General features: G+C 34.7%; 1 protein-coding gene across 1 annotated transcript; it reads left to right on the top strand.

Annotated features, from left to right (window-relative positions):
* Positions 1 to 3,519: 3,519 nt before the first annotated feature.
* On the top strand, positions 3,520 to 14,849 carry LOC149944360 (2-Hydroxyacid oxidase 1-like). The gene is made up of 8 exons (XM_090174429.1): positions 3,520 to 3,734; positions 4,879 to 5,030; positions 7,971 to 8,226; positions 8,714 to 8,865; positions 10,426 to 10,517; positions 11,600 to 11,758; positions 14,473 to 14,542; positions 14,711 to 14,849. Exons 1-8 carry the CDS (start codon positions 3,526 to 3,528, stop codon positions 14,794 to 14,796), a joined length of 1,176 nt encoding a protein of 391 aa, XP_090030555.1. The 5' UTR covers positions 3,520 to 3,525; the 3' UTR covers positions 14,797 to 14,849.
* The last annotated feature ends 5,803 nt before the right edge of the window (positions 14,850 to 20,652 follow it).

Raw genomic sequence — 20,652 nt, 5'->3', positions numbered from 1 at the left:
TGATAGCAAGTCTGACCAATTAGATTCATACATTTTTCTTCTCCTTTACGGGGAAAAGCACGCGAAACGAATGAAACTCGCAGGCCTTTGTGTTCGTTTAAGAAATAAGAATCGAGAGTTTACTAGCGATAGTTATATTTAAAAAAATGATTTAAAGAAGCTTGAAATAAAAATTATTTGCTAAAAATATCGATTGTGGCAATGGCCTAATATTATCTGCATCATTTTGGTTTAATATATTGAACCTTTTCATTAAAATATTTTCCGCCAAAACTATATTTCCCAATAAATTGAATATTTAAATGGCTGATTTGTTCTCACCTAGAGATATGCATTAAAATGGAATTGTGACGTAAAATATTACATCATACGAAGAAATTGTTTGAAGCTTGTTATTATATTATGATATAATCTTCGTTACGATCGTATTTTATACTCAATAAAGTTGAGAAGATTACAGTTGTCGGGCATTTTTAGGGATTGGCAAGTTAATGATATGTCGATGTTCATTTTCTTCAGTCTATCCCGGGTAAATTACCTCGGGAATGCCACAAAAATAACAGAAGTTTCCGTCTAGTTTTAGAAGAGTCACGATTTTCCGAATTGACTTTCTCTCTTCTCATCTATTATAAAATTATTTCTTTCTATGAATTTGTTCAGAGAAAATAGCGTCATAAAATTTGTTATTCCTATTAAAAACGATTTATATATTTGCGAATAACCATACTACTTTTTTCACAGTTTTCACGGAAATCCACATCAGGGTTAAGTAAAAATATCCGCTTAAAATATATAATTTATACAAGAATTACTATGCAACCAGCTATTTATGTTGGCCGCTCATTTCTAAGGTTAACTTTCTCATTCAACCCGGAATTCAATTATATTACTTGGCCCTAGAAAATTTGGTAAAATTTAATAGTGGACCAGTAATGCCAATAATTAAAAGGATATTAGGATTTTCTATAAGAAAATTATATTCCACACATTTTACGTTTGATGGTTATAATGTTTAATGTTTAATTTAGAGTACACATAAGAATTGATAATGTTCCATTTAAGGTAAAGATAAGAATTTATAGTTAACTTGAGAATTTATAATCGTTTATTTATAGTAAACATAAGAATTTATAATCTTTTATTTATAGTAAACATAAGAATTTATAATATTTTATTTATAGTAAACATAAGAGTTTACATTCCATTTATAATAAACATAAGAGGTTACATTCCATTTATAATAAACATAAGAGTTTACATTCCATTTATAGTAAACATTCCATTTATAGTAAACATAAGAGTTTACATTCCATTTATAGTAAACATAAGAGTTTACATTCCATTTATAGTAAACATTCCATTTATAGTAAACATAAGAGTTTACATTCCATTTATAGTAAACATAAGAGTTTACATTCCATTTATAGTAAACATAAGAGTTTACATTCTATTTATAGGAAACATAAGAGTTTACATTCCTTTATAGTAAACATAAGAGTTTACATTCTATTTATAGGAAACATAAGAGTTTACATTCCATTTATAGTAAACATAAGAGTTTACATTCCATTTATAATAAACATAAGTGTTTACATTCCATTTATAATAAACATAAGAGTTTACATTCCATTTATAGTAAACATAAGAGTTTACATTCTATTTATAGGAAACATAAGAGTTTACATTCTATTTATAGGAAACATAAGAGTTTACATTCCATTTATAGTAAACATAAGAATTTCTATTATTCCATATAAGTACAAAATTCACAATTTACCATGTTCAATTTATAGTAAATATACAAAAGCACAATGTTCCATTTTGAGTAAACAAATAATTTCTAATATTCCATTTATAGTACACTTATTTAAAAATATTCCATAATAATTAAATTTATTTAAAAACCTTACATAATAATGAACTTAAATTAAAATGTTACATAATATGTATAAAATGATTTTGAATAGACTATTTAATAGAATTATGATGTTCTTGAAGGCAAATTTATTTTTTTACACTTCAGAAATAGGCAAATTAAGAAAATTAAGAGCTCAATAAAAAGTAAACTTAAGAATTTTTGCATTTTTAAGTTCCGTAAACATTGAAATTAATTTAAAGTGTCCCATTATTAGTAATCTTTAGAAATTATAATGCCGAATAAATAATTAACTTAAGATATTAAAATGCTCATTAAAAAATTAAACTTAAGATATTAAAATGCTCAATAAAACGTAAACATAAGATATTATAATGCTCAATTAACAGTTAACCAAAGATATTATAATGCTCAATAAATAGTAATTTTAAGATAAAATTATGCTTTTTAAATATAAAACCTAAGCATGTATAATATTCCGTTAACTTTGAACTTAATTGATAGTGTTCCTCAAATAGTGAACTTATTTTAAAATATTCCTGAAAAAATAAACTTAATTTATAACATTCCTTAAATAGTAAGTTCGTAATTTATATTATTACTTAAATAATGAAATTTATTATAATAGTCTTCAATAGACAACTTTATTCAAAAATTTAATGAATAGTAATCTTAATTTAAAGTAATAAATTAATAGTAAAATCTATTTTAAATATTTATTAAATAGTAAACTTTATTTAAAATATTAAATAAATAATAAACTATTATTAAAATATTAAATAAATAGTAAACTTTATTTATAATATTAAATAAAAAGGAAACTTAATATAAAATATTAAATAAAAAGGTAACTTAATTTCAAATATTAAATAAAAAGGTAACTTAATTTCAAATATTAAATAGTTAAAGATAATTTACAACATTCCATAAAAGATAAACTTAATTTTTAACCTAATTCGTGATGTTTCATTCATATTAACTCAATTTTTAATTTTCCCATAAATATAAAACTAAAACAGATTCTTTAAATGGAAAATGTATTCATATATCGTTTGCTATATTATGTTTCAAAACATTGGAAATGGCTAAAAAAAAATTGTACGCCCTTCTCTTTTAAAAAATAGTTTTCTCCGGTCTTTTATGTGAGTAAAAAAAGATACCCATTTCAATATCTAAATCATAAAACGTAATTTTTTTATTTTTAACTCCTCTGCCAAATTATCAACCTGCGAAAATTGTTTGAAAGACGTCTTTTGGATTATGGCCATAGTGCAGCTGTAGAGCCGTTTTCATCAATCCGGTTATTTTTCTCGGTATAATATAAAGTGTCAGGCTTTAACCGCAGTTTCCACGCGTGACTAACAAAAAGGAGAGGAAATTTGGTGCAATTGCCCATTTGAGAGTAATTTTCGTTACAAAGTTTTCACTTAACCATTTATTAACTACCGATAGGGATTTATTAAAAAATAAATTCTTGGAAATATACAAATTTCAGTAGAAAAATTAGTTTCCCAGAAATTATTCATCTCGTGTTTAAATAATACCATCTCAGTCACCAAAAGAAAACGGTCTGATTTGGATTCGACGGCTCGTCTTGTTAAGACCTCATCGTTATCGTTAAGTACGAGTCGTTCAATTTAAGGACTATAATGCGTTTTATTTTAATTGGAGCTTCGATAATTTGCTTTCTTAAATTTTCTGCCGGTGACGCTGTTGATTTGTCGTGCGATGGTTTCGTGAACGTTGAGGATTTTCACAATTACGCCAAACAGAATGTCGAACCTCGGGCTATGAATTATTACGATGGCACCGCTCTGCTTGGATTCACTAACGAAGAAAATATTAAAGGCTTCAGCAGGTACGTGAAGTTTTTTTTACGCAACTCAATCAACCAATTTTAACTGTAGGGGTTAAGGACTGTGACCCATCTAATAATGTAGATTAAGCGTGGTGCTTCAACCGATAATTCGAGCGACGAACACTTGGTTCGTTAGTCTTGAGGTGAGTCTTTACCCGAATGGTCAATCACATCTTTCTGTAGCCCACAAAAATAATATATGCTAATCATCTATCTCAAATACCCATCTTAAATTTTCCTACCCGTACACGCAGCTAACCCGTTACTTTCGAAGCCGTTTTTAACCTCCACTTTAATTTGGAGCTTCCATTACTACAGTCTAATCTGCTCGTTCAAGTAAATCACCAAAAAATTCATCTGATTTTCCACTGTTTTGTGAAATATTTTTTAAAGTATGATCTAGATCGAAAATTCGTCTACTAACACGCGCTACTACTTGATTTAAACTTAAATGGCAGCGACCACGACTAACTTAAAACCTGTTGGCAGTAATGTGATATTCGTTTATCGTCCATATTGATGGAAAGTAATACTACTTTTATCGGTGTTTAAAGTATTTTCAAAATTGAGCCTAGCTAAAAATGTGTAGTATTTTATTTGAACATTTTTACCACACTAGGCCTAATCTGCGCTTTTCTGAAAATTAACCTGATGCACAGTATTTCGAAAAGCCTAACGTACATTGTGGTCCGATTCGAAAAACTGTAACGTTTTAAGATTAAGGCACGGTCAAGCAGCGCAAAAATTATCAAGCTACGCACCCCCCCCCCTTAGTAACCAGGTTAGATTCGCATCAGCAACAGCGGGTTTTCTTTAATGACATTCGATAGCTGTTAGGACATGGGAAAGAAAAACAATATTAGTAAGTTACTTCAAACCCTGACTTACAGTATTTTTAGGATTTCAAATTGAGTACTAGCAAGTGGATTTCTAGAATTTTTCAAAACAAATATTTTAATAATCGGTCATTAAACGACCCAATATATTATCTAATTAACCTATCTGGAAACGAAAAGCGTTCCGTTAACAAGCGAGTCCACAAGCCATCGATGATTGGTTTGGCCACTGACAATTAATTTTTCTGCAAAATGTAATTTGATAAGATAATTGATTATTCTATAAAACAGTTATTTTTTCTTTATAGGCTTCGTATTAAGCCACGTTATCTAAGAGATGTTTCGAACAGGAGTTTGGCCACTTCCGTTTTAGGACGAAGTGTTTCCGTTCCTATTGGCATATCTCCTCACGCGGCGCAGTGTGGAGCCCACCCGGAAGGCGAGAAAGCGACCGCCCGAGGTATCGAAATTATTTAGCGAAAACATAAAAAATCTAACAGATTATTTATAACGAAGGATTTTGGCTGAGCCAGAAAATGTTTAAAGAGGGTCATAAACAATTGGCATTGAATTTTTTTGTCGTGGGGCTTTGAGAACCTTAAAACAAATTTTATTTCATAATTTTCTTAAGCTGTGGCAGTTAGTTGAAATATTTACGGTAATTGTTAGTGTAGGGAGCGGTTGGCCTGCGTGGAATGAAGGGCTGAATTTATGGCAATAAAATTCACTAGCTGACTGAATTATTATTATTACTATTACTATTATTATTGATTTTTATTTTTAAGATATGGAAAGAATTGCCATTATACGCCAAATAAAAAATGACCTTTCTCAGATCATACCCGACAACAATGACCTTGTCCGAAATTTATCAAAAAAGTGTGTTCATTTTGGAAATCCCTTTCAGAAATATTTAAAACTATCTTATTTCCGTATCTTTCATGTATAAATGGGGAACCAAAATTAAGGAAACGTAAAATTTGTTTTATTGAGTTACGCGACATTTGCTTTTCGTTAGTTCCCGTTTTTAAAGCAAACCGATTGCTGCACGCGCTTGCTTTTAATTACTTACGTGCCAAAATATTGGTCGTAGTTTATAAGGTTTATATCAAAATAATATATGTCATCTTTATAAAGCAACATTGCTATCATGAACATATTAAATAAAAAAGAAAAGAGTGAAAAGTTTAAATTTAATCTCTGCAATATTAGGGTAACTTACATCTGGTAACATAAGACCTCTTAGTATGTCACTTGTAGCCTTGCTCAGGTATTTTTCTGACATCCTTTCTTCACCCACTTTTAATCTGTAAAACGACTAGTAACTCGGTCACCTGGAAGTTTAACCCTCTTTGTTATCTATTGGTCATCCAAAAGAAGTAAGCTCAAATTCAGCGAACCATATATTTCTCCAGAACAATTGTATGTTGCATAACCATAGAGCGGCTAAATACTCATTAAGCCTAAAAAAGGCTTTTATTTGAAATCAAGAGCCTATTTCCCGGAATATCACGTGACGGAAGTTGGGTTAGATTAGTTATTGTCGCCGCTACCGAGGGGTGCTATTCACCCAAAAAATTGGCGTCACTGTAAAGAAAGGATGTAGTAAAAAAACTAATGTCATACTTAGGGGTATTATGTTACTTATGCTGATATACTACAAACTAGCCTCTTTTATCGATATACAGGGTGTCCGCCAAAAATTATCCAGGGCTCATAATTAAAAAGATATTTTCGCACGTGCTAATGGGGTCATTAGATGATGTAAAACCATGTAATCAAGGTAATTTAAAATCTATCTCGAGAACCGTTGGGCTTAGAGACTCTGTTCCAATTAGAAAGGTGAGCGCAACCATCTTTTATGTGAAAGTGGCACCAAACTGTTGTAAAATGATCATTAGGAAGGTAAGAAAATAAAAACAAAAAACAAGAATGTCAACAACAAAAATGTCCAGGAGATAATGCTTATGTGTTAATTATTTAGAGTATATGTACTTCGGCATCGGCATTGGCAGTAGCATTTTACGGGAAATCAGTTAGCAAAAGTAGTTTTTCAATTGTAGCCCCGGAATCTATTTTGGTGGACACCCTCAATTTAACCAGAATTTTATCCGGCAATCAATTGCTTTTAAACCGATACGGTGTGTTAAAATGGGTGGTCATTAGAAAATGACCAACTTAACCTTCAAATGTTTATCGAAAATGTACTAAGCCGTATGAAAAGAAATAACTGCTATAATCATGCCGATCTCCATCGTTATTTAAAATTGAAATCATTCGTGTCGTGGAAGCTATGGTTTCTATTCATCTATTTTATTTTATTTGATTTAACAAACTTCAGCACGATATATTTTGTCATTTGTTATTAAATAAAATCATGTTTTCTCCTAGAAGCTTGACCTTACTTCGATTTAAATAGGAATACGTAAAAACTAAACCAAGATAATATAACTATAAATTTTATAACTTAAAGCTTGGCTATTGCTAATTAAAGATTAAATAATTTATTTTGTTGTAGTATTAGAGCCCTATTTTGTTTGTAAAAACTAATTTGTGTTATAAACGATTATCAACGTACCCCCTAGTAGCAAAGATATTTCAACTTAAGAGCGTTTAGACGGTTTAGGCTTAAGTTGGTGCCAAGGGTATAAGCCTAGCTGATCAAAATAAGATAAAACTTTAAGATATCATTATTCGTTTAAAATGAATAAATTAATTTAAAGTTATCAGTTTTGAAAAATAATAATTTGAAATGGGACATTACCTATTTAATGATGTCCGAAACGTAAATTTTTAACTGCGTGTTTCCGAGATAAAATTTCTAGTGTTAGGGGGACGGTGGCCATCGTGATGACGTCATAATTTAAATTGCACAACTTTCTTTCTCGGCAGTCGCTAGATTCGTGATCCGCATCCCCAACAATTTTCGAATTAATTAAAAGGCTTTTGTCCGTCAGAATCTTGACGTTTACATAAAACACTGGCTTCATAAAACTGCCCCCCCCCCCCCAGCATATTATAGTTATAGAGGATAAATTGATAGCTTAAAATGTTTATCCTATGTTAAGAAAAAAACAATTTAGTATAAATATCCCGCAAAATAGCTCCTAAAGGCTTCATTTTCGTTTGTTAAACCGATGTGGTCTATGCCTGAGAAATGGCTGGTTTTCAATATAGCGAAAATGCAGCGATCATTAATTAATCAAAGGAAAGATTTAAGTCTTAAAAATTCCTAAACCATTTGACTAGTTTGACTTGGGTATGGATTGCGGTTGACTATTCTATCTAGCCAGGCGAAGATAGCAATTGACCCACCAAAACTTATTATCCAAAGTTAGCGCTTTGGTTTAGTAAAACGGAGGGTAAAGTGCTTTTTTCATTGTGCTTATTTGTACTTTAGCCGCGAGGGATTCCGGAGCCATTATGGTTCTGAGTACCTACTCGACGATATCGATGGAAGAAGTCGCCGAAGCTGCGCCTGGAGGAATTCGCTGGTTCCAACTGCATTTATTTCCCAACCGAGACCTCACTTTAGACATGGTCAGACGAGCCGAAAGGAACGGATACAAGGCTCTGGTCCTTACCATCGATTTCCCTTTGCAAGGAATTCGCTATTTCTCGGACAGAGATCATTACGGTGTACCGGACGGATTTAGGTACACATTTTTACATATCTAAAATTTTATTATTTCATGACTTCAGTTTTAATGAGATATTTGCTTCATATTTGACTAGATAGCACCAATTTTTAGGAAAAGATAGGTTTTGATTTTGGTTAAATATAATCAGAATTCACGAAACGCGGGGAAAACAAGTGATGCTCTAGTGTCAAAAGTTGTTACCGCTAAAAAATTATATCCATTATTTAACAAATGATATATGATTGATTTGTATATCTAGTTAAAAATCTACTTTAGTGGCCAATTTAACTGTTCCAGATTACGAAATTTCCCAACCATCCAAAATTAGTTTATATATTTAAGATAGCAGTTGGCTTAGAAAGGTGAAAATATAAATCTTTCGAGCGTTAGTTCTAAGCCACTCCATCGTTGTGTTGCATTTACACTTGTTTTCCTTCCATATAATTTGCGCCTTTACCAGTTTTACTTCCAGGCCTTAACTTATTTTAATATTATTTTTTAGCTACGCTAATTTTGATATCTACTTGAATGGAAAACACCCGCATATGAAACTGGCCCACGTCGTTGGTCCGGATGAAAATACCAGCTGGGCCGATATCACGTGGCTCAAATCAGTCACTGCTCTTCCCATTGTCTTGAAAGGAATTCTAACAGGTAAGTGTCTTTTAGTTGTTTTTACTAGCCAAAATGTCACCAAGTTTATTTGTTTTTGATACTGAAAATTACGATGATAATTTAAATAAAATAAGGGCCATGTTCATGACCCCTAAAGCGATCTTGGTTGAGGCATTGCTTTACCCACAAATGCTCAAAATACGGACCTGATGAAATTTCTTTAATGTTGTAAGGCATTGATGTCATGGCAGTTAAGCTGGTAAATTTACGGCAAAACTAACTCTTGGCTAAGGGCCCAGTGATATAAACCTAAATCCACGATCACTCAAGACATAAAAATAGTTTAAATCGGTTTGATTACCAGTTTTGAACAACGAATTTTGGAGAAACTAGCCATTTATTCAAGAGTCAGTGCATGAAGTTTCAATCAGTTTGATTCACGCTTAACTTAAAAAATTCAGTTATTATTACAAATTAGGGTACGAAAACAATTTTATATATACTAGAAATCACCATCGTCTGCGATGGTTAAATGCAAAGGTCTAAATTATTTCTTTTACATTTTGGGGGATCATCTATTATATTAAAAAATATTAATTTAAAGGGTTACAGAACCACAAAGCAGACGTAGTCTACTGTGATATAACATAACGGTTTATTTGGTTATTTCAAGTTTGACTAAGGGAAAATTAACTAAAATTATATCCGAAATATTTCTACACCTTTTAAAACCTCAGAAATATTTATTGTTTTGCCTTTCATAAACGATTCTTCTGTCACTTCTACAGACCTTAACAGACGTCCAAAGACGACTCCCAAAATTAAATTTTTTATTCAAGCTTTTGCATTTTAGTTTCTATTAACACAAGAGATTTCCGTACACCAAATTAAACTAGGAACTTGAAATTCATTGGCTTAGCTTAAATCAGTGAACAGACAGTCGTTTTTAAGGAAATCGGTATCGAAATAAAACCATAAAATGGATTAAGTCGACAATAAGTTCTTTGAAAAAACGTTGTTTGGCTAAAGAATAGTTTGTGCACATTTTAAAAAATTGGTTTACTAATGGTTAAATCGATGGGCCCTTATTAATCGGCAAGGCTAAGCCCTTGACCGAAGTCAAAGTAACGTTTAACGACAAATGTTATGGGCTCAAGTGGACGCAAACCCTTGGTACCACGCGAGGTAACATCTACCTAACCTTAAAACTACCCTCAACCCAACAAGCTTTCATGGATAGTGCAGAGTAATTTTTTAAGTTAAATATTTTTTGCTGCATGGCAATGTTAGGTTTTATAATTTCAATTGTAAGCTTGATATAGATTTACGTACTTATAAACCATATATCCCGGATGTAATAGTTCTACAAAATGACTTTTATCTTGGGCACTCCCTGTATGAGATATATTCAATGTTAAGGCTTTAACATTAAACCTTTGGGCCATTACGAGCACGTTAAGAAAATAAAGTACATCAATCACGCGCGTAGAATATGTAGATAAAATTAAAATGTTGGTTTTTGAAAGATGCGTCTGCTTTTTATTTTTTATATTTATTCTAGTTTTCAAGTGATTTAATTGTATCTTTTTTTTCTAATAGCTGAGGATGCCAAATTAGCTATTCGTTATGGAGCGTCTGCTATTTTGGTTTCGAACCACGGTGGAAGGCAATTGGATGGTGCGCCAGCCACGGTAAACTACTTTTTATCTCATAAATTTTAGGAGGTGCCTAATTTCCTGAAAAGGAGACCGCTTTAGGCTGCTATCTCCGATTCTGTTGAATTTATGTAGACCATAAAAGAAACACTACCTATTGTCAGCTGTCATTACAATAAATATGTAGAATTTCCCCTTAAACTTACAATTTCCAACAATTTGAAAATTTAGTATTTGAGCGAGATAAAATTTGGACCCTTAAAAATCTTTTTTTTACATGATAATCACGGACAAAATATTTAATTTGGCAAAAAACATTCGGTTACCATGGTAAAACGAAATTTCTATTAATTTAAAAAGTTACATAGGTGATATGTATTCAACCAAATTGGTGGTTATTCTCCCGGTGATCTACTTGGTAGTACGCAATAAATCACCATTTTAGAGATCCACCGCTCACCTCGTAATGAAAAGTAACATTTAGCAGGACTTTCACCGCCTAAAGCACCCAACCAAAAATACAAACCCTTTGAAATACAAAAGCACCATTAGTCTTATCATTAGCCTGTATTGCTGTAATGTAGACAACGTATGACAAAAATGAAAAATAATCATTAAATTTGTTATGTACTTTTAAATAATTGATAATCTAACATTTCAGCGCAGGGCTGAACTGACCAGTAGATGGCAATCGTGTAGGCCCCATTCCCCATTAATACAAAATATTCCCTCTATGGCCCCAAATTTGAGTTGGCCCCGATCTGACCGGCAATCGGCAGTTAGCCACCCGGGCCTGTTTCAGCGACACCTACCTTCCGCATGTTACCTTTACTTCTCTTCTTACACAATTTGTGAACGGCCTCGTATTAGATTCTTAGAAATATTCGATAATCTAAAAAGGCCGTACTGAAAACCCCCAAAACCAGAAAACCAAAAATAAATCGCTAGTACAAATTCTGTACAGGTGTTAATTATTATTTCATAAATAGGGTTAGGTTTAGTAAAGGTTACTTTGATCTTGGTTCTTAGGATTTACTGTGACAGAAGCGGCAGTTGCCTTAGTTGTGGGTCCCCAAGTGTTGTGCCTCATTTAATTGCTGCGGGAATTATCTTTCTAGATTGACGTGTTGCCAGAAATAATGACAGCAGTTCGAGATCGAATCGAAGTGTACATGGACAGTGGTGTTCGTACTGGTGCCGACATGTTCAAAGCGCTCGCTTTAGGGGCCAAAGCGGTTTTCTACGGAAGACCCAATGTCTGGGGGCTTTCGTATCAAGTAAGTTTGGAATTTAAATAAAGTGGTTGAAGTTTTAACACCACAAGTCGGGGATATACAGGGTCTTTTTTTTTGCTCGGAAAAGTTTTTTTTTTCAAAAACTATTTATAGTACCGATTTCAAATTTGGAAGGTCAATTCTCTATACCGGGGGACATCAGTTTGAGAAATTTGAGCGTTTTCGGTAATGTTTTTCACCAATTTTGACAAATTATTTTTCGACCACTAGGTGCGAGATAAAAAAATTCTATTATAAAGTTGTAGGCCGTCATCGAAAACCCTTAAAAATTGTTCACTCGACGAAAAACAATTTATTTATCAGTGAAAATTCGAGCTTGAAAAATTTACAAGTTGGTGAAGCCAAATTACGATTGTTTGAAACGATAATTGAAACCGAATTACCTAATCCAGTTGAAACTTTGGTTAAAAAAACGACCGGATTTAAAAAACACGAGGCTATAGGTCAATCCTAAACATGCATTGGGTATTTAAACGAAAACTTTGGGAGATTATTATCAGTGTTTGATAATATTTCGAACAATGCCTCGTTATTCAGTAGCTGAGCGTACCGAGATAGTTGCCATTTACTATGGAGAAGCAGCGCAAAACCTTAGAAGAGTGACTGAAATCTTCGCAGAAAGACATCCAAATGGAGCACCATCTGTAAATACAGTAAGACGAGCAATTCACGATTTCAATCAATTTGGTAACTTGCAACCTAGGTTTCGCGGATTGGGTCAACCGGATTTAGACTTCGAGAACAATGTACTCGCGTACTTTGTGGCATATCCTCGTCACAGTTGCGCTAACGCCGCTTCTGATTTGGGTTGTTCTGCAAATCGTGTGTGGAAAATTCTTCGTAAGAATCGCTATCACCCATACAGAGCTACGCTCCACCAAGAACTAATTGACGGAGACCATCAAAGACGTTATGAATTTAGCAACTGGTTACTAAATGCTGTCCAAGAAGATAGACAATTTTTGCGCCATGTTTTGTTCTCCGACGAAGCGTCATTTTCTAGAGATGGGCCCTTTAATCATCAAAACAGCCATCTTTGGTCTGACATCAACCCACATTGGGGTTTTGAATATCATCACCAGGTTTAATTTGAACGGGTCAATGTTTGGGTTGGACTTGTTGGAAACCGTTTGATTGGTCCCTTTTTCCTGCCGACGAACCTTAACGGCCAAAGGTATTTACATTTTCTACAGAACGAACTGAGTGACGCAATCGACGACCTTCCATTGGCTGAAAGACGTCAGTTGTGGTTTCAGCAAGATGGCGCCCCTACGCATTTTTCCCGGCAAGTAACTGAGCACCTCAACAACGAGTTTCCTGAAAGGTGGATAGGGAGAAATGGTCCAGTGCATTATCCAGCAAAGTCACCTGACCTAACACCGCTGGATTATTTTCTCTGGGGATTCGTTAAAGCAAAGGTATACGCCACGCCCATTGAAACTAGGGAGGAACTCATTAGACGAATAATCAGTGCTTGCCGAGACGTCACACCAGAAATGGTAGAGAAAGCGTTTGAGAACTTAATTGTCCGCGCACAAACCTGTGTTGCAGCCACTGGTGATATTATTGAAAATGTTTTGTAAAAATTTATGTGAATAAAATATCTGCATTTAAAAACCAAACGTGTACATTTTTTCAATTGTGAAAACTCTACTACGTTTGTATTAGACTTGTTCCCTTTTCAATTATCGTTTCAAACAATCGTAATTTGGCTTCACCAACTTGTAAATTTTTCAAGCTCGAATTTTCACTGATAAATAAGTTGTTTTTCGTCGAGTGAACAATTTTTAAGGGTTTTCGATGACGGCCTACAACTTTATAATAGAAATGTTTTATCTCGCACCTAGTGGTCGAAAAATAATTTTTCAAAATTGGTGAAAAACATTACCGAAAACGCTCAAATTTCTCAAACTGATGTCCCCCAGTATAGAGAATTGACCTTCCAAATTTGAAATCGGTACTATAAATAGTTTTTGAAAAAAAACACTTTTCCGAGCCAAAAAAAAGACCCTGTATCATTTATATTGCGTGGGATGAACTATTTTCTGTCGAAACAATTAAGCTGAAATTAGGGTAGGATGCGCTATTTTGCACCAAAACGAAACCACGATTTAACCCTACGAATTTGGTTATTACTAGGGTTAACAAGGTTTCGTTATTAAATGATTATTTAGAAAACAAATCAGAACTATTTGTAACCAAAATAGGATTTTAGGTAGCCAAATAGATAACTGAAAACTTTTATTATTTAATACAATGTGATATTATCACAACGGCGTTTGAATTTCAGATATTGATTTCATTTCTAAGTCTAAATATCAAATTAAATTTCTGTATTTCTATAGCTAAAGCTTGTAGGCTTTAGACGTTCTTCTTTTCGACTTTGCAATAAATGTAGATATGCCACAAAGTAAAACGCTAGTTGACTCATGTGCCAATTCAACAGGTTTCTTGCAATACGTGATTTAAATTTGACATTTTTAATGAACAAAAACTTATAACTAAAATATCTTACATTTTAATGGGAAAAGTTGGGATTTCGAAAATCATTGAGACTTATACTAATTCAAATTCTTGATTTCTCGAAACTTATAATGACATCTGTTGATAAATTATTTAAAATTAAAATTATTTAAAGTTTAAAATTACACACAACACTGTTAAAAAAAATTATTAATATATTTCCGTGTTTACAGGGTTCAAAGGGAGCAAAATGCATTATTGACATATTTAGAAGAGAATTGGATACAACGATGGCCTTAGCAGGTGAGGGAAATTTCACATATGTTTTGAAATAAAATTTATTGTACTGTTTCCGTCTTTTACCTTGAAAAAAAATGACAATCATAACACTATTATAGATTTTATTGTCCAGGTGATGTTAAAAATTATATATTAATTTAATTCAATAACAATATATATTTTATTTCTTAGGGTTTAAAAATGTAAATGCAATTACTGGAGATGCTATTGGAAAAGGATGCCAGAATCTCCACCGGCCATGGTCAAAATATCTTTAGTTTTTAAAGGACTTCTAGAGATTTTTTAGATTTTAATAAATATTATAACAAAATAGATGGTTTAAAGTTTTTTAATCTTATTATGTCATATTAAATTCGTTTTCCGGGTGAAACGTTATTAACAATTGATATTTGAAATTCAAAATGACATAGATTATTTTACACCATTACACATTCGAAAAATGGTTTTGATTTTTACTTTGATGAACAATAGTCAAGAATGAATAGATAACTTCTTTTCTTTCAATTGTCCACGATTCATTTGAGTCCCAGTTAAGGTTATAGCTAGTTTCAATTAGAGGTGGGCAAACAGATAAATTAACTGCCAAAATATCGATTAACCATAAAAATGGCGGTCAACTGTTTATTTATAGATATTATCAACAGATAGAAATGGATTTAACATGCAAAAAATAATTTTATTTTTCGGATAATCGTCGGTTGTGGATAAAAAAATATGAAGTGATTAATTCTTATCCAAACGCCGACCTCTAGTTTCAATTGCCAATATGCCATCTGCTAGTTTGAATATAATTGAGTAGTAAGTGGTATTTATCGAGGGGTAGACATTTCAGCAAACAGGTGAATAAATGGGGTAGGTCCAATGGGCCGAAGACCAACCGATCGAAGGGATCCAACGGATCAAAAACTACCGGCCCGAAAAAAAAGGACCAACCGACCGAAATTTAATATACGTTTTTTAAAGCAACAAAACTGAAAAGGTTTCAACGGACCGAAAAGTTGTATATCGTTAAATAAAAATAAAAATTTTTTACTGTTCAAGTTTAATGTTTTGTTTTTTACTTCTGCCCCGAGATATAGCAGGGTACGCGAAAAACGTATTAGATTAGATTAGGTTGGGTTAGGTAAGCACGCAGAGCATGCACAGGTTAGGTTATATACGCGCGCCGAAGGCGCGTAGGCACCGTTGGATACGTCCGTGACTTATATATATCTATAATAAAAAACCTTAATTTGATGTACTAAACAAAATATAATTGTGCAAAATTGGACTGTAAACCGCACAATTGGGGTATTTTCAATCGATTGGAACTCAATGTTAAATCGTTTTCCAACGAATTGGATTTCGGTCGAATGGGTCCAAAGCAAAATTATTGCATTAAATTACTATTCTTAATTACTATTCGAAAGGAAAGGCCTTCGAGTGAAAAACAAAAACGCGCGCCCTTTCAAGATGGTCTGCTTTGCATGTTCTTGTTTTGATATTTATTTTTAACAGATAATGCCAACATAATCCACCTGGTTTCAATTATAGTAACGTTTTTTTTTTCAGCTTTTTAAAAATATATATTTCGGTCCGTTGAAACCTTCTGCAATTAACTCATAAAAAAGAAATTTTTTAATTTTCGGTCGGTTAGTGCTTTCCTTCGATTGGATGGACTTCGTAGGTACTCATACATCATCAGTGACTTGTAAAGATTTTCTTTGAGAAATAACTGGAAATCAGTGAAAATGAACGAATAATTTTTGAAAATCAGTATTCGGTACAAAGATTAAACGAGTGATGACTTAGGCCTAAGGTGGTATCTTCGGTATTAGCCTAGCTAATAATGATTATTACCCCATGGCTATTATGCTCATAGTATCTTAATGGCAGTCTCTCAACCCTTCCAGTTTGAATCTTCAATTCTCCAACAAATTTAGCATAGATTTTGTCTTTAATTAAGTATATAGCCAGTTCAGCTATCGTTAAGAGCATTGCTTTTGTATATTTGATCAGTGACATTCGGCAGTCTTGAACTTGAAAATAAATAAACATGAAAACACACCACTTCAAAAAAAAAGCTTTTTGTACCTCTTATTTTATAAGATAAGGGTAAAGTATCAGTTTAGCCACTACAATTACATTCTAAGAAATTACCGTAACCAAACGGTTATTGCATACCTTAAATTTACGTCATATCAACGTATCAAATTTTGCCGTAAAATTAAATGTCAAATTAAGTGTTATATTACTTAACGGTAATCTGAAATTTAAAATTACGGTGAAATGGAATATGAAAATTTTTACCGTTAAATAGTGATGCTATATTATTTTAACATTACAATAACACAACATTAAATAAAAGTGTTAACCGTCGAAATAAGTTTTAACCTTAGAGCTGATGTGAAAATGTTTCTCTACGGTAACGCCACATAAAATAAAACACTCGATCAAAAGGGTTCAAAGGAAACTAAAAGCTTATGTTTTGAAAGAGCATTAAATAGTCATTTTTATTAAGTATCCTGGCCTTCTTGTTTAAATGTGGCTCTTGCGTCACAGGCTCTTAACTTTTACAAGTCCAAGAGTGCGCGCTTCAGACCCAAGGAATATTGGTTTTTCTACCGCGCGTGCAAATCGCCCGTGCGAGGAACATTCTAATAAGGCTGTGTCTTGTGATAAAAGAGCAACATATATGTTTTATTTTTATTCATTTTATAGAAATATCTATAGAAATAAAAATTTGTTTCAATGAGTTTCCATAAAATAAAACCCTAAAAAATTAAAGTGTTAAATATTTGTCTTTACGTCAAGAGCTTAAGCTTTTTAACACAATATTGCACGCCATTGTAAAGTTAAACTGAGAAGGGATATTCTATAAAGGAGAGGAAAGTGTGTAAGAAAGCGTATACGCGGCGGGAAGGCGTATACGAAGCGGGAAGGCGGATACGAGGCGGGGAGGCGGGGAGGCGTATACGAGGCGGGGAGGCGGATACGAGGTGGGAAGGCGTATACGAAGCGGGAAGGCGTATACGAAGCGGGAAGGCGGATACGAGGCGGGAAGGCGGATACGAGGCGGGAAGGCGGATACGAGGCGGGAAGGCGGATACGAAGCGGGAAGGCGGATACGAAGCGGGAAGGCGGATACGAAGCGGGAAGGCGGATACGAAGCGGGAAGGCGGATACGAAGCGGGAAGGCGGATACGAAGCGGGAAGGCGGATACGAAGCGGGAAGGCGGATACGAAGCGGGAAGGCGGATACGAAGCGGGAAGGCGGATACGAAGCGGGAAGGCGGATACGAAGCGGGAAGGCGGATACGAAGCGGGAAGGCGGATACGAAGCGGGAAGGCGGATACGAAGCGGGAAGGCGGATACGAAGCGGGAAGGCGGATACGAAGCGGGAAGGCGGATACGAAGCGGGAAGGCGGATACGAAGCGGGAAAGCGGATACGAAGCGGGAAGGCGGATACGAAGCGGGAAGGCGGATACGAAGCGGGAAGGCGGATACGAAGCGGGAAGGCGGATACGAAGCGGGAAGGCGGATACGAAGCGGGAAGGCGGATACGAAGCGGGAAGGCGGATACGAAGCGGGAAGGCGGATACGAAGCGGGAAGGCGGATACGAAGCGGGAAGGCGGATACGAGGCGGGAAGGCGGATACGAGGCGGGAAGGCGGATACGAGGCGAGGAGGCGGATACGAGGCGAGGAGGCGGATACGAAGCGGGAAGGCGGATACGAAGCGGGAAGGCGGATACGAAGCGGGAAGGCGGATACGAAGCGGGAAGGCGGATACGAAGCGGGAAGGCGGATACGAAGCGGGAAGGCGGATACGAAGCGGGAAGGCGGATACGAAGCGGGAAGGCGGATACGAAGCGGGAAGGCGGATACGAAGCGGGAAGGCGTATACGAAGCGGGAAGGCGGATACGAGGCGGGAAGGCGGATACGAGGCGGGAAGGCGGATACGAAGCGGGAAAGCGGATACGAGGCGGGGAGGCGTATACGAGGCGGGGAGGCGTATACGAGGCGGGGAGGCTATACGAGGCGGGGAGGCGTATACGAGGCGGTGAGGCGTATACGAGGCGGGGAGGCGTATACGAGGCGGGGAGGCGTATACGAGGCGGGGAGGCGTATACGAGGCGGGGAGGCGTATACGAGGCGGGGAGGCGTATACGAGGCGGGGAGGCGTATACGAGGCGGGGAGGCGTATACGAGGCGGGAAGGCGTATACGAGGCGGGAAGGCGTATACGAGGCGGGAAGGCGTATACGAGGCGGGAAGGCGTATACGAGGTGGAAAGCCGATTTTTCGTATATCAATGTGAAAGCAAAGACAAATAAAATTCATAAAAATCTTACTCGGGAAATCGAAGTGCTTTACAATTTTCTCTTCCAAATGCGATTTTGTTCTGTAAAACTGCCATTTGGTAGAAGTGTGCAAATACCATTTTTGGGGGATCGAATCGAATATCAAATTTTTTTTTCAAGGCACGTCAAATACCAAATCGAATATTTATAACGTCAAATAGTTTGGTCGAATATTATTAGAGTAAAATTTTAAGCCAGTTCATATACCTATAAATATTTCGAATACCAAATAATTCGTCATAAATGGTTTTGAAATAACGAAATAGTTTGCATATTTGTCAAAAAAATAAAAAAGGAATTGAAATCACTGTTCATTTTACTTGCTATAGTAAAATACTAAACCAAATGTATAATTTTTATTTTATTTTATTTCATATAATAATTTGAAACTATAATTCTAAACTTTTTCAAAGAAAACATTTACAAACAAAATTTAAAATACATTTAACTACCCCAAGTCCAAGTCAGCTAGTATTTTTTATTCAATAGTAACTACTAACTAAAATTAAAATCAAAGGATCTGCTTTATTTTTCATGCTTTGCAAACACTTCATTAAAAACACTGAGGAGCAGATCTTTTATTACAAATAAAAAATATTTAATTTAATTTATAATAATTTTAAACCAATAATTTAGTGAACTCAAAAATTCAAAACCGATAAATTTGAAATGTAACTTACTTCAACCTTTCTTCCAATTATTAGTTTTGTTTTGAACCTAGTTTTCGTTCTAGAAAATTCCATAACATTGAACACGTGATAAATCTAGCTAATAGGTGCTAGAATACGCAGCTTCTGCCTTTCGCTAAGAAGTTTTAATACACACGGTATGAATAATGGACGTGCCAGTTACTCTTTATATGGTCCTTGCCGCTGGGGCCTAAAGAGAGGTGCCAGAAATAAGGACTAGTTCGGAAATTTCACAGCGTTCTCCTCTGATGGCCTTGAAACTCAACAAATTTTAAAATACCCGCTGTTATTCGACCAGTGGGCAAACTATTTGAAAATACCAAATACTTTCGAATATTCGACTATTTGATCAAGAAAAACGAATATTCGCAAACTTTCCCAAGTGCTATTCGATTCGACGAATTGAATATTCGTTTTGGTGTTCGATCGAATTATTTGGTCTAACCAAATATTTGGCACACCCCTATACCAAATATTTAGACAAAGTACAAAATCAATTTTTTTTAATTATTTGATACACTTCTCAAGAAAAGAATTCAAAATAATTTTTATTATTGGATAAATCGCAGTTCGAATCGATAAAACAATCTTAGTTTCTGTAAGTTGACCTAAAAACCGCTGGTAAGACTCGATGTTAAAATGTAGATGTCACTGAAGTCCAAAAGAAATTTCAATAACTTTGATTGCGTTTTTCCCAAAACAACACTTTTGCCGAAGGCCGGACATTTTAGCTAGTAAATTATATTTAACAAAATTATGATGTTCGAAAAGAAGGTATCCTTTAGCGATAAAAAATCATAATAATTTATATAGATTAATGTTTTATATTTAGAACGATAAAAATTAGTTTAATCTGATATTACGATCTGGACTTGAGCATAACGTAGGGTCGGGTTGGAAGTAACCCAAGCCCACTTCCAACTCGAACCCGACCCAACCTGAAATTTGTCGGTTCGGGTCGGGTTTGACCCCACCCGACCATACGCTTAATGCATGCAGACTGTTACTGATCGGGTCCGGTTTGCAGTTATTCGAACCCGAACCGTTCGCCTGCAAGCCTAACACTTACTCTAAGCCTTT

The sequence above is a fragment of the Leiobunum rupestre genome, chromosome 5 (genome assembly GCF_980474605.1).
Source record: "Leiobunum rupestre chromosome 5, qqLeiRupe1.1.hap1, whole genome shotgun sequence".
NCBI lineage: Eukaryota > Metazoa > Arthropoda > Arachnida > Opiliones > Sclerosomatidae > Leiobunum > Leiobunum rupestre.
This window is presented reverse-complemented; position numbering and strand designations above follow the sequence as displayed.

Bases quoted from the DNA above. Each gene is read 5' to 3' on its own strand.
- LOC149944360 (XM_090174429.1), top strand. From the start codon at position 3,526: ATGCGTTTTATTTTAATTGGAGCTTCGATAATTTGCTTTCTTAAATTT. The intron at 5,031-7,970 runs GTATCGAAATTA...TTTGTACTTTAG, and splicing joins CGAGAAAGCGACCGCCCGAG to CCGCGAGGGATTCCGGAGCC. The intron at 8,227-8,713 runs GTACACATTTTT...ATTATTTTTTAG, and splicing joins GGTGTACCGGACGGATTTAG to CTACGCTAATTTTGATATCT.